Source organism: Chanodichthys erythropterus, chromosome 15 (assembly GCF_024489055.1).
Source record: "Chanodichthys erythropterus isolate Z2021 chromosome 15, ASM2448905v1, whole genome shotgun sequence".
Lineage (NCBI taxonomy): Eukaryota > Metazoa > Chordata > Actinopteri > Cypriniformes > Xenocyprididae > Chanodichthys > Chanodichthys erythropterus.
This window is the reverse complement of record NC_090235.1, coordinates 4,125,001-4,144,269: the sequence shown is the minus strand read 5'-3', so window position 1 is coordinate 4,144,269 and position 19,269 is coordinate 4,125,001. Positions and strand designations below refer to the sequence as shown.

Below are 19,269 nucleotides of genomic sequence, written 5' to 3'. Positions count from 1 at the left end.
TGGCATCGTTTCCTGCAGTCATCTGCCATCTGGACTCTGGCTCTGTGCCAGCAAACCATCTCCACCATTGCCACCAAGGGGTCGTCGTCTTCTATCTCCCACCATCCTTCTGTCGTCACCATATTCCATCACCATCCCTTTGCCACATCTTGTCACCATCGCGTCACCACATCCTCGTCCACCTCCAATCCCTCTCTCCCTCTGCTTTCATCTGTTACTGTACGAGCTCACGCCTAGCCGGAGGGGGGAGTTATGTTCTGTTTGTCTTAGTTATCTTGGATTTTTAGTTTGTTTTTATTCATTCTCATGTGTTTCTTTGTTTGACTATCCCACCACTCCTTTGTTACTTTGTTACCATGGTTACCGTCATTGAGTTAGATTGGTTCAGCTGTGGGGGGGGAAGTCTAACAGCACCCAAACTTTTGAATGTGTATTTAAAATTAAACAAATTAACCTTCAAATTCAGATGATATCTGCTCAGTCATTTTGATTTGATTAATGATTTGGACTTTTCCCATTATATTGTTTGCAAAAGCAGAGATACAAAACAAATAGTGCAGAAAACCACATGAGACAAGCCTCAGACATGATTGGAACCTGTGTCTCCAACATGAACACCACAGCATTTTGTATCTAGCTAGCTTCTAGGCCATGGGTCTTATGTTTACTGAAGTTTCTGTTTTCGTAGTCCTCTTCAGTTCTGCTGCCCCTCGTCTGCAGTAAAGAGAAGGATAGAGAAGTCCACAATGCATCACATACACACTTTACTTACTATGAAACACTACATACAGTGTGTCATACACTGCATATTAAATTAACGTATACAAAATGCAGATTTTTTTTTTCAGATGAGAAAACTGATGATCGCTGCTTAAACATTTTAGTCTTTCATACAAATGTGAAGGGAATAAAACACAAATTATGATATTTTGGTGTCTTCATTATGGTTTGTAATGGAACTGATGATACACAGTTCATAAGAAATCTGGACAAATTTCTCCCCTCTATCTTGCATGTACACACTCCAAAGCAAAAGCTTTTTCAAATGCCTCATGTCAGCACAGCATCTAGTGATCAGCCTATCAGTGTTTATTTTGCTTGCACAACTCCTGTTTTCTGAGAAATATATCTAACTATATCCTGTCTCAGGAAATTGATAACCATATAACTAGTTGATTTAACAGTTGTTTGAATTATGTCATCGGAAAAAGCCTCATAGTATTCTAAGCACGACTTACATGGAATACAACTGCTGCTTTCCAGAGAAATAACAAATTAACTGTTGCAGGAGGTCTTCAATGCAGTTTTCAAAGTATACTGGCATGCCATTATTCACATAATTTCTGTGTGGTTTAACAAATTACCCTTTAATACCAAACATTTTTGGCAAGGAACTAATTTCTACATATGAACAGAGCAAAAATGCATATGAAAACACTGACCTGTATTACATTGTACACTGAGTCACTGGTCTTGCGAAGGGTGGCGTACGTCAAGGGTGGCATACTTTCGAACCCCTAATAGCACAAAAGACAAATGCAGTTTTAGGGTCTTTGAAAATGACAAATATCTTGAATTCCGTGAATTTCTTCCATTTCATCATTTTGACACTAAATCTTCCACTTTGTGCTCTGCAAATTTCCCTGAGAGCAAAGTTTGCTATATCATATTACTGTTTTTCTGCTCTGAATCTTGGGATGATTTATGATGGTGTCATACTTACTTGAAGTCTTTTTAACAGGCTGAAAGAGAAGAAATAATATAATTTAGTAACACTTTACAATAAGGTTTGTTTTTAGTTTTAGTTATCATGAACTAACAATGAACCCTGGATCTAGAGCAGCATTTATTAAAGGATTAGTTTACTTTGAAATGAAAATTATCCCAAGATTTACTCACCCTCAAGCCATCCTAGGTGTATATGACCCTGAAGGTGGTCTGGCGGGAGCTAGAGATTTTACTTCATAACTTGAATATTTTTCTTACACAAACGCATCGATTTGCTTCAGAAGGCCTTTATTAACCCCCCAGAGCCGTGTGGAGTACATTTATGATGGATGGATGCACTTTCTTGAGCTTCATACTCGTTGGTCCTGTTCACTACCATTATAAAGCTTGGATGCGTCAGAATATTTATTAATATATCTCAGATTGTGTTCATCAGAAAGAAGAAAGTCATATTCACCTAGGATGGCTTGAGGGTGAATAAAGCTTGGAGTAATTTTCCTTTTATAAAGTAAACTAATCTTTGTCAATAGTAATTTCAACATTTACTAAAATCCCAAGTTCACATTTGTTAAAGGTGCAATATATAAAATGTTCTGTCCGCTAGAGGTCGCTGGAGGCCTATTCAAAACAAAGGCGTAGCTTGATGATGTCAAGTTTGAGTGCAGAATCTTGGGACATGTGGTCTTCACCTAACAGCTGGTGGAAAATAATCAGGATAGGGGCAGAAATCATGTTCATGGATGCGATTATTAAAGTTATTTTTAAAATTTATTGTATGATGGAGAAAATGCTGTATTACTGTTACTAAAAATAGGCGACTCCTCACACGTCCCGGAGCCTTGGTTAAAATTGCAATTTTCTCACGATTTACAAATAGTTGGAAACATTTGGGATATTGTAAGTACTCAAGTGAACAAAACATATAACACTGGCCTAGTGGTTTTTGGATATTTTACTGAAAAATTCTTACATATTGCACCTTTAATGGAAATTGTTATTTGGAAGTCAATAACAACAGAGACTGTGGAAAAGTACATAAACACAATGTCAGCAAGAATACAAGCTATTATCAAGGCCAATGGAGGCCATACAAAATAAAAAAAAAAAATTTTTTGGTTATTTTCTGTGAATAAAGACTATTTAGTTGTTTCAGTTTGTTATTTGTCTAATAAATGACAATAAAAAATTTGTTTTAAACAAGTTTTTGACAGATTCCTCATTGTTAGCTCATGTTAGCTAATGCTAATGTTGACAAATGTGACCTTAAAAGCATTACCAATATTTTGCATAATATATAGGCTATACAATTAAAACTCCAGTGATCAACAATATTGCAATATTTTTGATTAATTTAGCTGTGACTGTCATTTAGGTGGTTTTAGAATCTGAATGTTACATAAAATATATGTATAATAAGAATTAAATGAAAAATGTGACTAAGTCAATAAACCTGGAGAAATGCCAAAGGGATCAAGCTAGCCTCTTTAGCCCCTGCTGGTGGATGCTATAACATATTACAGGTTAGGGCTGTAGATGGGATACAGCTACGGCCAGATTGTCCTACTGGGCATGTGCACATCGTGGACATGTGCACAATGTATGGCGTCATTTTTGTCATGCTGAACAACAATTAATTACTGTATTCGCATAATGGTTGGTTTGGGGTTTAGGTAGGTGTAAACATTAATAGAACATAACCTGATAAACAGCAAATTTAATTTATTGTTATTTTATGGTGAGATTTTGCAACACGTAGCTGTATCCCTTCTAGCCACAACCCATATTACACAAAATCCATCTTTTTCTGTTGGTGGCCATTGAGAATTAGTTTTGTATTCTGAATAAATCCTTTTCCGAGTAACATATAAATCACAATAACTTCCAGGGGGGATCATGCATTAGCAGAGATACTGCCATGCTACTGGATATAGATATATTATAGACTTTTTTAAAGCAGTCAAACCCTGACCTTTTTTTTTTTTTTTTTATCTCGTCTCTATTAATGTCAGGATGTGACTCCTTATGATTAGGTCTGCCTGGACATTACAGCTATCAGTGAAGTTGATCTTACACTGAATCATATTTAAAAACAGGCTGAACATCATGCTATGAATGTCAAAGTTCTTGCTGTTTGCAGTCTTTTTCAAAACCCACCTTTTGTATTTGAATAAATCCACTGAAAAGAGTCAGAAGTCCACATACAATGTACAGTGCAATGGAGCACTGACAACCTAAATCAGACAAAAACAGAAGAAAAATGGGTTTAGCTGGTTTTACGTCACTATATTATGACAACATCTTATTTACTCACATACCACTACAAGAACACCCAATTAGATACATAACTCAAGTTCACATAAAGCACATTACTTTCCACATTGCAGTTACACACGGTCTGAGAATGAACATTCTTAATGTTAGCAAGTTTACACATCAACTAATTGCCTGCTGATATTCATACAAATGTATTTTGATGTGGTTTGGGTGTTGTTTCTGATTTAATTGCTTGTTTACACCGAGATCTGACCGTGTGTCCACTTATTGCCTCTATGCAGCCACATCAACACTGCCATTCAAAGAGTTCCATGAATCACCTTCATCATTAGTGAAGCATAGATGAAATCACTGTTCTAAAGTGATTATGGGTCAATGACACATAAAGATGTCCAAGATGATGAAAAGAAAGCATAAAGCAATCTCCTAGACATGTAAACAAGCAAACAAAAAAGGTTTGATTTAAAGTCAAGGGCTAAGCAATTAAAAAGCATATTTTCCTAACCCCTTAAATTGAATACATATTTGTACACATCGTAATCATATTTTCCTTTTACTTACTAGAATTCTCCAATGCTCATTATGGTTTGACATGTTATGTCTAGTGTTTGATATTGAGTCAGTAATTTTTTTCTTTAGCCTACAACAGCTCTTGCTTGTTCATAAAAAAACAGCTAACTACATTGAAGCTATTATATTATGTTATATTATTTAGCAAAATTTTGTATATATCGCTACAAAAAAGAAGACAGATGCACTGCAATGGGCACGTTTACGCGAGTCGCGGAATACGTACCAGTGAGTACATATCGCTGCAGTTTCGCTCTGAAATGTCCACTGAGCAGCGCCAAAAGCGTTTTTTTTTTTTTTTTTTTTTTTTTTTTTCGGAGCAGATAATAGGGTGAATACGGTACGTTTTTATGACATTGCTTTTTAGACGAATCGCCGCGGTTCTCGATTTGACATTTGCGCTCCGTTTCGTTTTAAAATAACTTCCCACCGACGCCACGCCTAAACCTACCCGATAGTGTTAACAAAAGCAAACGTGACGTAAGAAGCGTCCGTTTTTCAGCTAGTTTAGATCTCTCTTTGAGCTCTTTTTTTTTTTTTTTTTTTTTTTTTGCCGTCAGTCGCCTTTCGCGGGATTCGTACCCATGCAGGCAGGGGAGTCGACTCCTCGCCCTAAGTCCAACTCCGTATCGGCCGAGCTACCGAACAAGCTTGGTCATGGTCAAAAAAAGCGTAACGCGTAGAGCCGGAGAGTCCAACGTATGTTCGTTTACAAATCGGGCACTCCGGTCGGATGCGTTTTGAAGCCGTGACGTGATATTGCGCGAGGAGACGCCAAAACGAGTCTTTACGAATCCATAATCCTACCCCGGCCGTCGTCGAAACCGTGCGTGAAAACGAGCAAAAGCGCTCATCGACGTTTTGCCGGCCTCTAGTGTTCGTTTCTGTCGGAAACTGCGGCGAGATGTACTCGCCGGTACGTAATTTTGTGTCTCGCCAAAACGTGCCCACTGGTACGTCTCTCCTATGAGACCAGGTTGGTTCAGGGACTCAAATAAATTGTGAATGATTGATTAAATGAACCAACCACCAGATGAATCAAATCACTAAAATGAATCAAACCTCCCAGAGCTTCTACTGAGAAAAAGAATAGATATTTTAGCAAGCATATTTGATTATAACCTCAGGTCGCTCAGTTTAATCACTTTACGCTGATGATATTTCTTAAAAAAGTAGCTTGTTTGCTTGCAAAAACATATATAACTATATGTAGCCCCTTCTAGTTCGCACCTGCCCGTTCCAAGCGGGATGCGAACTAGGGACCGTCCACATGGGAGGTGGGCGCTCTAATAAGGAGGCTAATGGCCGTAGTCTCTAGCATCAGTCGCTAGAGCAACTCTTGAGTTCAGGGGAGTGAGGTTTACATGCACAGCTCTTGTGCCTACGTCTTTTACACTCACCCCCCTAAACCTCACTCCCATCCGGGTCACGGCACCAATGTAGCCCCTCTAGTTCGCACCTGCCCACTCCAAGCGGGACGCGAACCCAGGCCCATCCGCATGGGAGGTGGGTGCTCTAACAAGGAGGCTAAAGACCACAGTCTCTAGCGTCAGTCGCTAGAGCACCTCTTGAGTTCAGGGGAGTGAGGTTTACACGCCCTGCTCTTACTAACCTACGTCTATTATATATATTAGTAAAGGTTCTGCTAACAGAAAGATATTTACTATTTACGTCCACAGCAACAGCCCTCGATTGGTCGGTCCCATGGTTGTTGTAGACCTTGCAGACATACAGACCCTGAACATTACTTCTGGCTGTCATTGTTAGAGTCTGTCCTTGATTCTGCAATTCTAGCTTCCCAAATCCACTGTCTTTGTACCACTCATAGCGCCTGACTGCAGGGTTGGCATCACTATGACAGCTCAGTATCACCACACTGCCTTCAGACACTGGACCCGACGGACTCACAAGGGCTATGGTGTTTTTTGGAGCATCTGAAAAAGAAGATTGACGTGTGTCCTTAAATTTGACATAACAGACAATTTATTTAAAAAAAAAAAAGTCTGAGACCATCTAAATTTAAATCAACAGAATGTTTTGAATTTTGAATAAATAAACGCTGTGATGTCAACTGAATAATAATTATGATTCTGTATTACTATTGTAAATTTTTGACACTGATCACTCCTTTCTACACTCAGTTGTAGTTGTTCTTGCTTCCATTGAAGCTCAATATTTTCTTTGGATCATTCTCAAATAATTCTGAACATTATCATTATTGTCATTATCAGGATTTACGCAAACTTTATACAAACTCAAAAAGCAATAGAGGGACAAAAGACATTCTGAAACTCTTAAATTGAATTTCTTAAATTCAACTTATTTAAATTGCTATTCTCATATTACAATTGTTAACTGAAAAAACTTGTGTACTTTTGGACACCACCATGTTAAAAAAAACACTCTGCATTTTAGTTTCACAAGTTCACACTTACATATAATCAAATAGAGTAAAGGTTATGAGTATTTGACGTGCTGTCTGAGAGGAGGCCCGAAACCAGAGCACCCCCCCCCCATCCGAGGTTGGGATAGGAATAGTTATAAGTGAGGAGATGGGGTGGTAGAGGGATGCTGGAAAACTATCATAGAACAGAGGTAAGTCTCCTGTATATACCTCCTGAGGCTAATTCAACCTTTGCCAGGAGTTTGATTGACAGGCGATCTGACCAGTCATAATGCTGAATCCACCATTTTGTCTGACAAACAAACCAGAAAGTATAGTTAGTAGATTAACGTTGGTGGACTTGAACTTGAACTTGTGTGTATTGAAGTCTTTCCGCAGTTGAAACAACATACCTTCTGGTGTTCATTCATGTTTATTTTGTGCAAAAACTAGGAAGAAATGATCGGTTTACGCGTCGCTTGAAGTGAGGCGCTACAGCGATCTGTTACTACACATTAAGGCCCAAAACGGTATTAAATGACAAAAATTCGAAAGCTAAGACTTTGTTTCATACCAAAGTAACCTCCCTCTGTCTTATCTCTCAGCGTGTTGTCAGTTTCAGCGTTGTCACTCTTTGCTCTGTGATGTATTTGTCACTGCATGAGAACATGAAGTTTGGCATGAGAGCACCATGGCTTGTCGGACGTAGCAACAGTAACTAAGGGTCTTTGCGAAGGGTCAATTGAGATGATTGTCTGAATAAGCTCCTCCCTTGTTAATTATCTGAACGTGCTCCTCCCGAACTTTGTTAATAAAACCTCATATGTGATGAACGAGGAAAGATGTCCCCCTTTGCAGCCAATACGCACTTTTGCAGAGCACGCCTGCGAGCAGACTTCTACCTGTCAGTCAAAGCGCCATTACGTCATGAAAGTGTACTTCATTTTTTCACACATATGCTGTATGCATAGAGTTGAACACACATCCTTTCAAAGTTGCAATAACTTTACTTCATTTGATACCGTGCGTGAACGCAGGCGGTCAACACGTGCACTCTAGAAAGTTTAAAGGTGCCCTAGAATTAAAAATTTAATTTATCTTGCCATAGTCAAATAACAAGAGTTCAGTACATGGAAATGACATTGAGTGAGTCTCAAACTCCATTGTTTCCTCCTTTTTATATAAATCTCATTTGTTGAAAAGACCTCCGAAGAACAGGCGAATCTCAACATAACACCGACTGTTACGTAACAGTCGGGGTGTACGCCCCCAATATTTGCATATGCCAGCCCATGTTCAAGCATTAGACAAGGGCAGGATGTCTGGATGTGCACTGCTGAATCATCAGACTAGGTAAGCAAGCAAGGAAAACAGCGAAAAATGGCAGATGGAGCAATAATAACTGACATGATCCATGATAACATGATATTTTTAGTGATATTTGTAAACTGTCTTTCTAAATGTTTCGTTAGCATGTTGCTAATGTACTGTTAAAGTTGCCATTGTTTCTTACTGTATTCACGGAGACAAGAGCCGTCACTATTTTCATTATTAAACACTTGCAATCTGTATAATGCATAAACACAACTTCATTCTTTATAAATCTCTCCAACAGTGTAGCATTAGCCGTTAGCCACGGATCACAGCCTCAAATTCATTCAGAATCAAATGTAAACAACAGTATACAATACTCACATAATCCGACGCATGCATACAGTATGCATGACGAACACTTTGTAGAGATCCATTTTGAGGGTTATATTAGCTGTGTGAACTTTGTTTATGCACTGTTTAAGGTAAGCGCGAGCTCCGGGGGCGGACAGTGCGCGATTTAAAGGGACAACAACCTGAATCGGCGCATTTCTAATTATGCCCCAAAATAGGCAGTTAAAAAATGTAATTAAAAAAAATCTATGGGGTATTTTGAGCTGAAACTTCACAGACACATTCAGGGGACACCTTAGACTTATATTACATCTTGTAAAAAAACATTTGATGGCACCTTTAATCTTTGTCCAATGTCTGTGCTATTTTTCTCCAGAAGTTATGACAGATAAAAATGTCTTTGTATTCTTTTTAACTAAAGTTGCGTTATCTCATAATAACCCTCACACACAAGTGTGGGCCAGTGTTGCCACCTTGTGGAACAACTGATTAGTAAAAAAACCAATTAAATGCGCATGTGCGACGTGTGTAGCGGTAAGCGTAGAGTAGACTTCGCATACTATTCTGGTGATAAAATTTAAATCTCATGCATTGTAGGCGGATCCGTTTGTACGCGTGAAAACCAAAGTATAGGTTACTTTGGTTTTTAGGGTTTCAGAACAGGTCCAAAAATATTTGCTCATAAAAAAATTATTGCATTAATACTTATAGTGATTGCTTTCATTTCTGTTTCACATACAAAGCACTCTGAGGATAATGCTGGTCTCAACAGGTCTTTTGGCGCCCTGGAAGTACAAAAGAGAGCAGGAGACTTTAAGGTGGTCATTTAGAGGCGTAGCATTGAACATCTGAGAGGAGACCAACAGTGTCTGTCCAAATTCATCCTCCTTAGGAAAAAAAAGGTTAAAGCATCAGGACACAGAACTGTAGTTTACAATCATCATGCTTTGCCTGGTGTTATATTTCACCTGTATGGCTGGTGTGAGCTGTTCTCCTAGTTGTGGGTTCCAGTGCATCAGAGGTAGTATTGAGGGACATGAGATCACAGTGGAACAGGTCAACGTCAACTTGGTGCCCTCTAGAACTTCCAGCACCTGAACATGTGGGTTCAGAATAGGCGGTGGAACGTCTTGGAATTAAGAAGAGAGTTAATAAAAAAAAAGAAAGAAAGAAAGAAAGAAAGAGAAAGAGGGGGGGGAGCATTTTGGCACAACATGTTGTTATTATTTAATAAAATAAGGTTTCCAACCTTTATGGACTGTGATGTTCACTCCATTCTTAAAAGTGTACATGAAAGGTTCAGGACCCTGAAGTCTGAAGAAATATATGTCACTGAATTCAGCAGGAAAGTTATGAAACACTGTGGTGCAATTTTTGTTTAAGATGTTGCCAACCACGTTTCCTTTTAGAAGAGAAAACTCCGAACTGAGAACATTTGCCCCAATCGTGGATGTTTTTCTCCACATTGCCTCAACAGACTTGTTTAGGGACTTTTTGAATGAGCTGGGAAACTCAAACTGACATGGAATTTGAACACAGAAACCACTTATCACATCTATCTTCTGAGGCATTTTAATTTCCCATGTGTTGCTGGCAGCACCTTCATACATAAACACAAAGGGAATGTTCTACATTAGTTTAATACAGTACATAATGCCAATGTAGACCTGCTTAACTTTACAACACAATGGAAGTGCGAGTAAAATCACAAGGCATCCTTATAAACAGCATCATTTCGTCATAGACACTCATTCAGTATTTGTTCATGGATTAATCTAAAACTAATATTTCAAACCCAACAAATCAACAAAACCAAGTCTCTCACCTCTCAATATCCAGATTATGACAACCAAGACTTTAGGTCCACTCATGTTGCTACAATTTCAGTCAAGTTGTCAAGTCAAGATGTGGCTTTTTAGACTTTGTTTTATCCTTTTTGACTTTGTGTGTAGACATACATTGGGACATACATAGATTGTAAAGGAACACTTAACTTTAAATTATAAAATTAATACTGATTATTACTGATTTTTACTATTTTTTTAAATTTTTTTGGTTTGTAATCAAAAATAATCAGAGACTTTTACCTGATGCAGAGCTGTCAGACAGTCACTCGGCAACTAAATGGATTACTGGAAACTGGAACTGAAAACACTAGAGTTTCACCATTAGCTAAAAAATTGCACTATTAAAAAAAGATGGTGAAACAGGACATTTGTTCCTCCTTTTAGGGTAAAATAAGTTCTAAAAGGAGTTTTATGTAAAATATACAGTGGTGTGTATTGAAATATGGTGCGTATTTATAATCATACCTGTATATTTTATCTTAAAGCTAATAAAAAAATAAAAAATAGCCCACTTTAACGTACAAATCAATCAACCTAACAACAAGATGAACACTTGAACAACATTTTAGTAATGTTTAAACTGAAGGCACCACAGGTGAATAACGTAAACATCACCAGACTTCCTCAGTTGATTAATTACAGTACATTTATACAATTATTTTGTATGTTTATCTGAATGTTTAAATAGGCAAACAATTTAAGTGCTAATTTGCATATAGGAACAAACATGTTAGTTTTGGATATCTCTATTTAATCACTCCATAAAAAGAAAATACAGGTGACAGTCAAAAAAAGAGTCATTTTAAAAATAAATGTTATATAGTGGATTTTGTGTGGTTTGAATAACACACAAACAAAATCAGAATACAGATAGAAGTGCTAATGAAGTGGAGATTTGTCTCATTTTGAGAAAATGGCCTTTAAATATCTACATAGAAATCTGAGAAATCATGTGGGAAAATGCAGCATTTTTTTTTTTTTTTGATACCTATACATTTACCTTACAAACATCTCGTCACTTTTTTATTACTTTTTTCCATTTTATTTTTTTATGTAATTTTATAGCGTGTAATTGTTTTAATCTGAAGACATTTACTTTAAACTCTACAGATTGCAAACTAACCCTCAAGCTTCACTGTAATAAAACAATTGATAAACCAGTTGATAAAACATCGTATTATTAGTCTTAACTTTCAGGTCATTATAGCTTAATTTCACATTTTGGTCATTTAAGTTATTATTTTTGACAATTAATTGCATAAATCAGTTCATTTGACCTTAAACCACGTAACTTTCTATTATCACCCACATTATTATTATATGTCAAACCACAGATTTTGAATTTTGTTCTGTAATACTAAATCTCAACAGTAAGTGGCAGCACAGTGCAACATTTAGATACTGACGCTCCTCCAGATATGTAGGGTAACATCAATCTCTCATATCTCAGTTTAAATTAGTTTCCACTTTCACCTAAAACAATCACTTATAGTTCACCCAAAAATGAAAATTCGGTCATCATTTACTCACCCTCACGTTGTTCTAAAACATGAATGTTGTACACGAGTTTCTTTGTTCTTTTGAGAAAAAAATATATTTTGAAGAATGTTGGTAACCAAACAGTTACTGGTCCCCAATGACTTCAATGGTATTTTTTCATGGTTACCAACATTCTTCAAAATATCTTTTGTGTTCAACAGAACAAAGAAACTCATACAGGTTTGGAACATCTTGAGGGTGAGTAAATTATGACAGAATTTCCATTTTTGGGTGAACTTTCACTTTAACAAGAAGAAGAAGACATTTTTTTCAGTTACCTAATACTAGTGGCTCTAATGCCATAACAATCATATAAACAGAAACAGAATTCATTTTCTGATATGTGGTTGTAAACAAAAAGCATGGGAATTTGTATCAGGATGTAGGCAAAAACATGCAATAAAATACGGAACATTGACAAAGGGAACAAGACATGGACATACGCAAACATTGGTGCATGCTAAGGAAACCACAAGATCTTGAATAGATAGCCTGCATGTGACATAGTACACACTTAGGTGTTATTAGTATAGTAGTAGTAGTATCAGTATTAGTATTGGTGTTATTCTTTACTTTCAAAATTCAGAAAGGAATGGGATGATTTGATGTTCTGTCATGTGTCTTATCTAAAATGTGCTTTATAGACAATCAAGTAATTTACATATGCTTTAGCTCTCATACAGGCACAATGGAGTAAACACACATATGTATTTGTTTGTTCATGTGTATGTCTCCTCCCTCTTCCTGCTTGTCTCTTTTTTGTCTCTAGAGAATGTGTAAAATGGGAGAAAGAGGTTCAGAGAGAGAGAGCAGCTGGAAGTGATGTCAGTGAACCCTTTGCCTGCACACTGAACATGACATCATAACACTTATACTCAGTCTCTGCTGGACACATTCACAATTTGATATATGCAGTTTCCTCAAAGACTGATTGTGCTGAGTAGTTCATTGAGCAAACCTTCATTAAGACAGGTAAGAACACCCACAACAATTCATAACAATTCAAAGTTGATTATAAATCTTTATGAATAGTATTTGTTATGATTTTTTACTATCGTTTTCAGTTTGTGTGATAATTTTATTGCATTTTTTTGTATTTTATAATCATATATTACACATTTAATTAGATTTTTAATGAGAATTCTGACATGGTCCATCTGCATTTTTCTTATTCATATATACTGTTTTCTGTTTTGAACCATAAAAGGAGAAACACAACTTACTCTGACGCAAGACAACAGGTTTATTTTTCAAGAAGTATTTTGCCAGAACATATATTTACTTTTAGAAAATGCTAAACGTAATGGGAATACTGCAATAAGATCTCGTGACCTCTCATGATTCAGCACAGTTGTTTAAAATATATAACTCCAGTTTTATATGCTGAAACCTCTTAGTTGCCAGACAACTCATATTTATCTTACTACATGGTGTAGCTCACAATACGAGCATGCACTTACACTTTGAACAGACTTATGATAAATTGCTCACTAAATGCAATTCTAAATACTAATTGCAAGTTTTATGAAATGTTATCTGAGATGCATTGGGGGGGGGGGATGCTTGAGTCAGGTGCATGAAGTTTATTTTTAAGATATGTAAGAATCTATGCAGCTGTTGCCATTTAAAAACATTGATTTCGATTCCGCTTCTGTATTTTGTTGAAGGTGAAAGGTTCAGAGCCCTCCACCCCTCTTTTTTTCCAGACAGATATTTTGAAACAGACACTGAGTAAGAGCTGGGTGGCTTCTGTCATGTGAGAGCCCAAACTTTTATGTCAAGTTTAAACTGTATTTAAAATAAATATAAATATATTTAAACAACATTTAAATATATTGTAATAACCACCCTATAAATACACAAAGAAAATGTCTTGGGTGAATAAGAGAAAATACTTATATTTGTGTACCCATATTTACTCATGTAGTTCTTGGAAATTCTTTGAACATACATACTTCATTGACGCCGATTACTTCAAAACATTTAAATAAACCAACTTAATTTCTTTAAGTTAACAAACTCAAAGATTAGTAGAATTTTTTTTTTTTTTTACTTTGTACTACACAACTTGTTAATTACAGTTTATTTGAAATACTGAAAGAACAAACTCATGTTAGTTAGCAACAATACACAGGCATGTCCTGATGTAACTTTCAAAGAGCCTATCGCTATTATATGTGCATAAATTGTTCCATTCTCAACCTAACCGCAGGCACTACTCTTCACCACGATGGTAATCCTACAAATCTTCAACATAACAGACACAAAATAACAGAGCATTAAACAATAACACATCTCCACTGTATTAAATAACACTTAATTTCAACATTTATTAAGTTGTCTTGAAAAAGCCATTCCTATTTCTGAGCCATTCAAACTCATTCTATCTATCTATCTATCTATCTATCTATCTATCTATCTATCTATCTATCTATCTATCTATCTATCTATCTATCTATCTATCTATCTATCTATCTATCAAACTAAATCTATCTATCAAACTAAATCTAGCAACCACCCAGATCACCCAAGCAACCAACTTGAACACCATGGCAGCAGCACATCAACCACACAGAGCACCCTAGCAACCTCATAGCAATACCCTAGCAACCACCCAAAATACCTTAGCAACCGTATAACAACACCTTAGCAACCACCCAGAGTACCCAAGCAACCGCATAGCAACACCATAGCAACCACCCAGAGTACCTTAGCAACCACATAACAACACCCTAGCAACCACCCCGAGAACCCTAGCAACCACATAGCAACACCTTAGCAACCACCCAGAGTATCTTAGCAACCGCATAGCAACACCCTAGCAACTACCCAGAGAACCCTAGCAACCACAAAGCAACACCTTATCAACCACCCAGAGTACCTTAGCAACTGCATAGCAACACCTTAGCAACCACCTTGAGTGCCCTAGCAAACACATAGCAACACCTTAGCAACAACCCAGAGTACCTTAGCAACCGCATAGCAACACCCTAGCAACCACCCAGAGTACCCTAGCAACCGCTTAGCAACCATCTAGAGTACCCTAGCAACACCACAGCAACCACCCTGAGTACCTTAGCAACCGCTTAGCAACACCCTAGCAACCACCCCGAGTACCCTAGCAACCATTTAGCAGCACCTTAGCAACCACCTAGAGTACCCTAGCAACACCATAGCAACCACCCTGAGTACCTTAGCAACCGCATAGCAACACCTTAGCAACCACCCAAGTACCCTAGCAACCGCATAGCAACACCTTAGCAACCACCCCGAGTACCCTATAAACTGAAGAGCAACACCTTAGCAACCACCTAGAGTACCCTAGCAACCGCATAGCAACACCCTAGCAACCACCCCGAGTACCCTAGCAACCACATAACACCCTAGTAACCGCCTTGAGTACCCTGACTATCTATCTATCTATCTATCTATCTATCTATCTATCTATCTATCTATCTATCTATCTATCTATCTATCTATCTATCTATCTATCTATCAAACTAAATCTATCAAAACTACTAAACTAAAACTTAAACTTTCAAACTTCAAAACTTTAAAAACTACTTCAAACTTTCTCGACCGGCTTTTTCAAGCCAACTTAAAGTTTGTCTCGACGAACTTTTTTATCTAGTTCTCTTTACACAGTCTGTAAGGAGATCTAATAAATCTAATAACGCTAACTAACATTAGATTTTGAGTTAACATTAAAGGGTTGGTTCAACCAAAAATGAAAATTATCCCATGATTTACTCACCCTCAAGCTATCCTAGTTGTATATGACTATCTTCTTTCAGACAAACACAACCAGAGATATATTTAAAAATATCCATGTCCTCCAAGGTTTATAATGGTTGTGAATTGTTGTGGTTTTGTTTGAACTGTGCGACGTGTCTAAACTATAATACTTCATCCTGCGTCATCGCGTCAGAGGATTACTCATTTGGCGCAAACCGACTCGCACATTCTGCGTATGGTCGTCCACCGGAAGCTAGTTATTTGAATTCATAAAGTTTTAAATATGGATATTTGTCACTTTGCTCATCACTTTGCTTCAGAAGACCGTTATTATTACCCACTGGAGCTGTATGGATTACTTTTTTTATGAATCGATGCATTATTTTTTACTTCAAAACTCATGCATTCACAACCATTATAAAGTTTGGAGGACTGAGGATATTTTTAAATATATCTCTGATTGTGTTTGTCTGAAAGAAGATAGTCAAATACACCTATACGGCTTGAGGGTGAGTAAATCATGGGATAATTTTAGTTTTTGGGTGAACTAACCCTTTAAAGGTGATAGAGAGGATTTTTTCGTCGACTGAGAAACCAAAGACTTTTAGTGAGTTTTTGAACTGAGCGCATGCGTAAGAACAGCCCCCCTCCTTCACAGCTCATTTCAAAGAAACGCCTCCCAAAACTCGTGCACGAGTATTGGAACATGAGTGTTTACCACCGGCATTCGCTGTGTCGTGTTAGTGGATTCATTATGTCGGACTCATCGCAGGTAACTCATAATCTGCAGTTGTTACTCCTGTCTCCTGACAAAAACATTGCATGCGGTGCCTTTGGAGTGTGGAAAGTTACTGGAGCGCGCAGCCGCGCACGTCTCTCACATGGAACGTCACGGCAGTGATTGACAAGCCAGAGGGCCAATCGTTTAGGCGATGAACGCGTAAACGATTGGCTGATGTTTTTAAGGCCCTACCTCGTGCACAGATGATGTATATTAATATTATTCCTTTCAGTGCACCTAATAAATAGTCTTTTATCAGTTATTAAAGACAGTTTCAAGTAATACTGCAAAAATGTATAAAACAAAACATCCTAATTAGCACCTTTAAGTACAATGATTAAAGATTAAATGAGTGAAACAAACTCATTTAATTTAATTAGTTTAAACTATTTGGTTTGGTCAATGTAACTGTGGGAACAGTGATTTGCTAAATATTAAAATGTCCAGTTGTCTTGATGTGATTAGAATGTCATTTAAAAGGTTACAATAATTCTAATACAACATTCTTCTAGCTTTATTTTAACTTACAATATTATAACATTCATTAAACGTTTATTTCACATTCCAAGACAGTTAAAAGTCAGCATATATACATACAGGTACAAAAATAAGGATGTTCCGAAAATGTTGTTTTAAGGACATTTTTGTCAACATTATGAGAACATTCATCAAGTTCAAATAACATCATAAGGACAGTCTGAAAATGTTGTTTTTAGAACATTTTCTCTCAACATAATGAGAATGCATATCAAATATTAAAGGTATAGTTCACCAAAAAATGAAAATTCTGTCATCATTTACACAACCTCAAGTAGTTCCAAACCTGTATGAATAAGGTCTCATTTGTATTAACTAACATGAGAAATACATTTGTTACAGTATTTATTAATCTTTGTTAATGTTAATTAATAAAAAAACATAGCTGTTCATTGTTTGTTCATGTTATTTCATAGTGCATTATATGGTGGCCGAGAGAGCTCAACACACTGCAACTGCAGAAAACACAAACAAATAAAAAAAAACAACAGAAAATTAAGAAAAACTCTTCATTAGTTTGACAACACATCCTGCAAATACTCACAAAACGCAACCAAATACAGAAATGCACTGCAACTAAATACAGAAATGGGCTGCAAAAGTTCACAACACACCCAAACACAGAAAAGTGCTGCAAAAAGCACAGACCACAATGGATATATGTCAAGGCGAGCCAACAAGTGATGAACCTGGCTGGGACATGCTTATTGTTCAATGTCTACCAGTCAGCGGTGTTGATGATTAGTTTTTGTTTATTTTAATATCCCAAACGTATGCGTTTTGTAAGTATTTGCAGCATGTTTCTGTATTTGGGTGCGTTGTAAACTTTTGCAGCATGTTTCTGTATTTGTATTTGCGTTGTGAATATTTGCAGTGCACTTCTGTATTTAGTTGCAGCGCATTTCTTTATTTGGTTGCGTTCTGAGTATTTGCAGCATGTGCTGTCAAACTGATGAAGATGTTTTCTTAATTTTCTGGTGTTTTTTTTTTTTTTATTTGCTTGTGTTTTCTTCAGTTGCAGTGCGTTGAGCTCTCTCTGCCACCGTAGCATTAACTAATGTTATCATTTAACATTTGATTTTAATAATGTATAAGTAAAGGCTGAAATTCACATTAAGATTAATAATGTAAAAAGTATTGTTCATTCTTAGTTCATGTTAATTAATGAAACCATATCATACCATTGTTACCTTTTTTTTTCTTCTGCTGAACACAAAAGAAGATATTCTGAAGAATTCCGGTAACCAAACAGTTGATGAGCCCCATCGACTTCCATAGTATTTTTTTGTTCCATACAATGGAAGTCAATGGAGCCCATCAACTGTCTGGTCTGGTTACCGACATTCTACATATCTTCTTTTGTGTTCATCAGAAGAAAGAAATTCACACAGGTTTGGAACAACTTGAGGGTGAGTAAATGATGACAGAATTTTCATTTTTGGGTGAACTATCTCTTTAACACTAGCACTACCGGAATTCTATAACTACTAGAACTGCCAATAGCGGCCATTTTGACTGTTCATACCAGACAGCAGTGAATGTCATTTTTGTCATGTTATATTTACTTCAAAGCTTCTATGGTCATGTTTTATGAAAAATGTGGGGTAATTTAAGCATACATAATATAATATGTTCGTGATATTATTGTGTAAGAGCTACTAGACCTCCCACAAAAGTACATGCCGCAATTTGCTTTCCGCAATTTGCATCCGGCAAGCTGGAGATCAAAGTTTTTCACCGCAGTTAAAATGTTGTTTTTGAAAGTCAAAATGTCAACAAATATAAAATGAAGCAGAATATTTTGTTAGATAAAAACATATTGTGAATTTTGGAAATGATTACATCTGTCTTTATTCAATACATTTTGACTTTTGGAGTTTACAATGCTTTAGCATTATCGGAAATATTTGGACCACACGAATTGGAAACAATTTTATGCAGCCTCTAATGAAATCTAGAAAATCTTTTTTTACGAACCGGAATTATCTCTGAATCACTCTCAGAATCAGTGTCAGACGAACTGTCAAGAGACCAAGAGACATCGCTCTCTGCTCCTCCATCAGACTCTGCATCATCAATGTTCTCAAGCAAGGATAAAACCTCAGTGACAGTCATTTTCTTTCTTGTTGCCATTTTGACGGTAAAGCTAAGTTTTAGCTTATCAAAAGCATACAAAACTGCCAGAGAAAGGTTGCTAGGCAACAGCTACG

General features: G+C 36.8%; 2 protein-coding genes across 5 annotated transcripts in view; one reads left to right on the top strand and one right to left on the bottom strand.

Annotated features, from left to right (window-relative positions):
- Positions 1-379: 379 nt before the first annotated feature.
- Positions 380-10,743, bottom strand: si:ch211-171h4.5 (Schwann cell myelin protein). Of its 4 annotated transcripts, none has more exons than XM_067410954.1 (10): positions 10,708-10,743; positions 10,446-10,552; positions 9,870-10,220; positions 9,589-9,749; positions 9,360-9,507; positions 6,237-6,506; positions 3,883-3,959; positions 1,724-1,742; positions 1,443-1,517; positions 380-714 (listed from the first exon to the last, which is right to left on the bottom strand). In XM_067410954.1, exons 2-9 carry the CDS (start codon positions 10,489-10,491, stop codon positions 1,465-1,467), a joined length of 1,125 nt encoding a protein of 374 aa, XP_067267055.1. In that variant the 5' UTR covers positions 10,492-10,552; positions 10,708-10,743; the 3' UTR covers positions 380-714; positions 1,443-1,464. The 4 variants fall into 4 exon arrangements, 3 of the variants coding, with proteins under 3 accessions (XP_067267055.1, XP_067267054.1, XP_067267053.1); XM_067410953.1 differs by having other exon boundaries at positions 10,446-10,560; positions 10,708-10,739; XR_010897259.1 differs by having other exon boundaries at positions 6,223-6,506; positions 10,446-10,733.
- Positions 10,744-12,840: 2,097 nt separating this feature from the next.
- LOC137002001 (C3a anaphylatoxin chemotactic receptor-like) overlaps positions 12,841-19,269 on the top strand; it is a 10,262-nt gene continuing 3,833 nt past the window's right edge. The window contains exon 1 of the mRNA XM_067361416.1: positions 12,841-12,978. The gene's annotated coding sequence lies outside the window, so the exon portion shown is untranslated. The remainder of the gene's footprint in view (positions 12,979-19,269) is intronic.

What these genes read in the sequence shown, in the direction of transcription:
- si:ch211-171h4.5 (XM_067410954.1), bottom strand. Translation starts at nt 10,491, where the DNA reads ATGAGTGGACCTAAAGTCTTGGTTGTCATAATCTGGATATTGAGAG. An exon ending in GAACATCACAGTCCATAAAG is followed by an intron (nt 9,750 to 9,869) that starts GTTGGAAACCTT and finishes CTTAATTCCAAG; the next exon opens with ACGTTCCACCGCCTATTCTG. An exon ending in TGTTGCTGTGGACGTAAATA is followed by an intron (nt 3,960 to 6,236) that starts GTAAATATCTTT and finishes TGTCTGATTTAG; the next exon opens with GTTGTCAGTGCTCCATTGCA.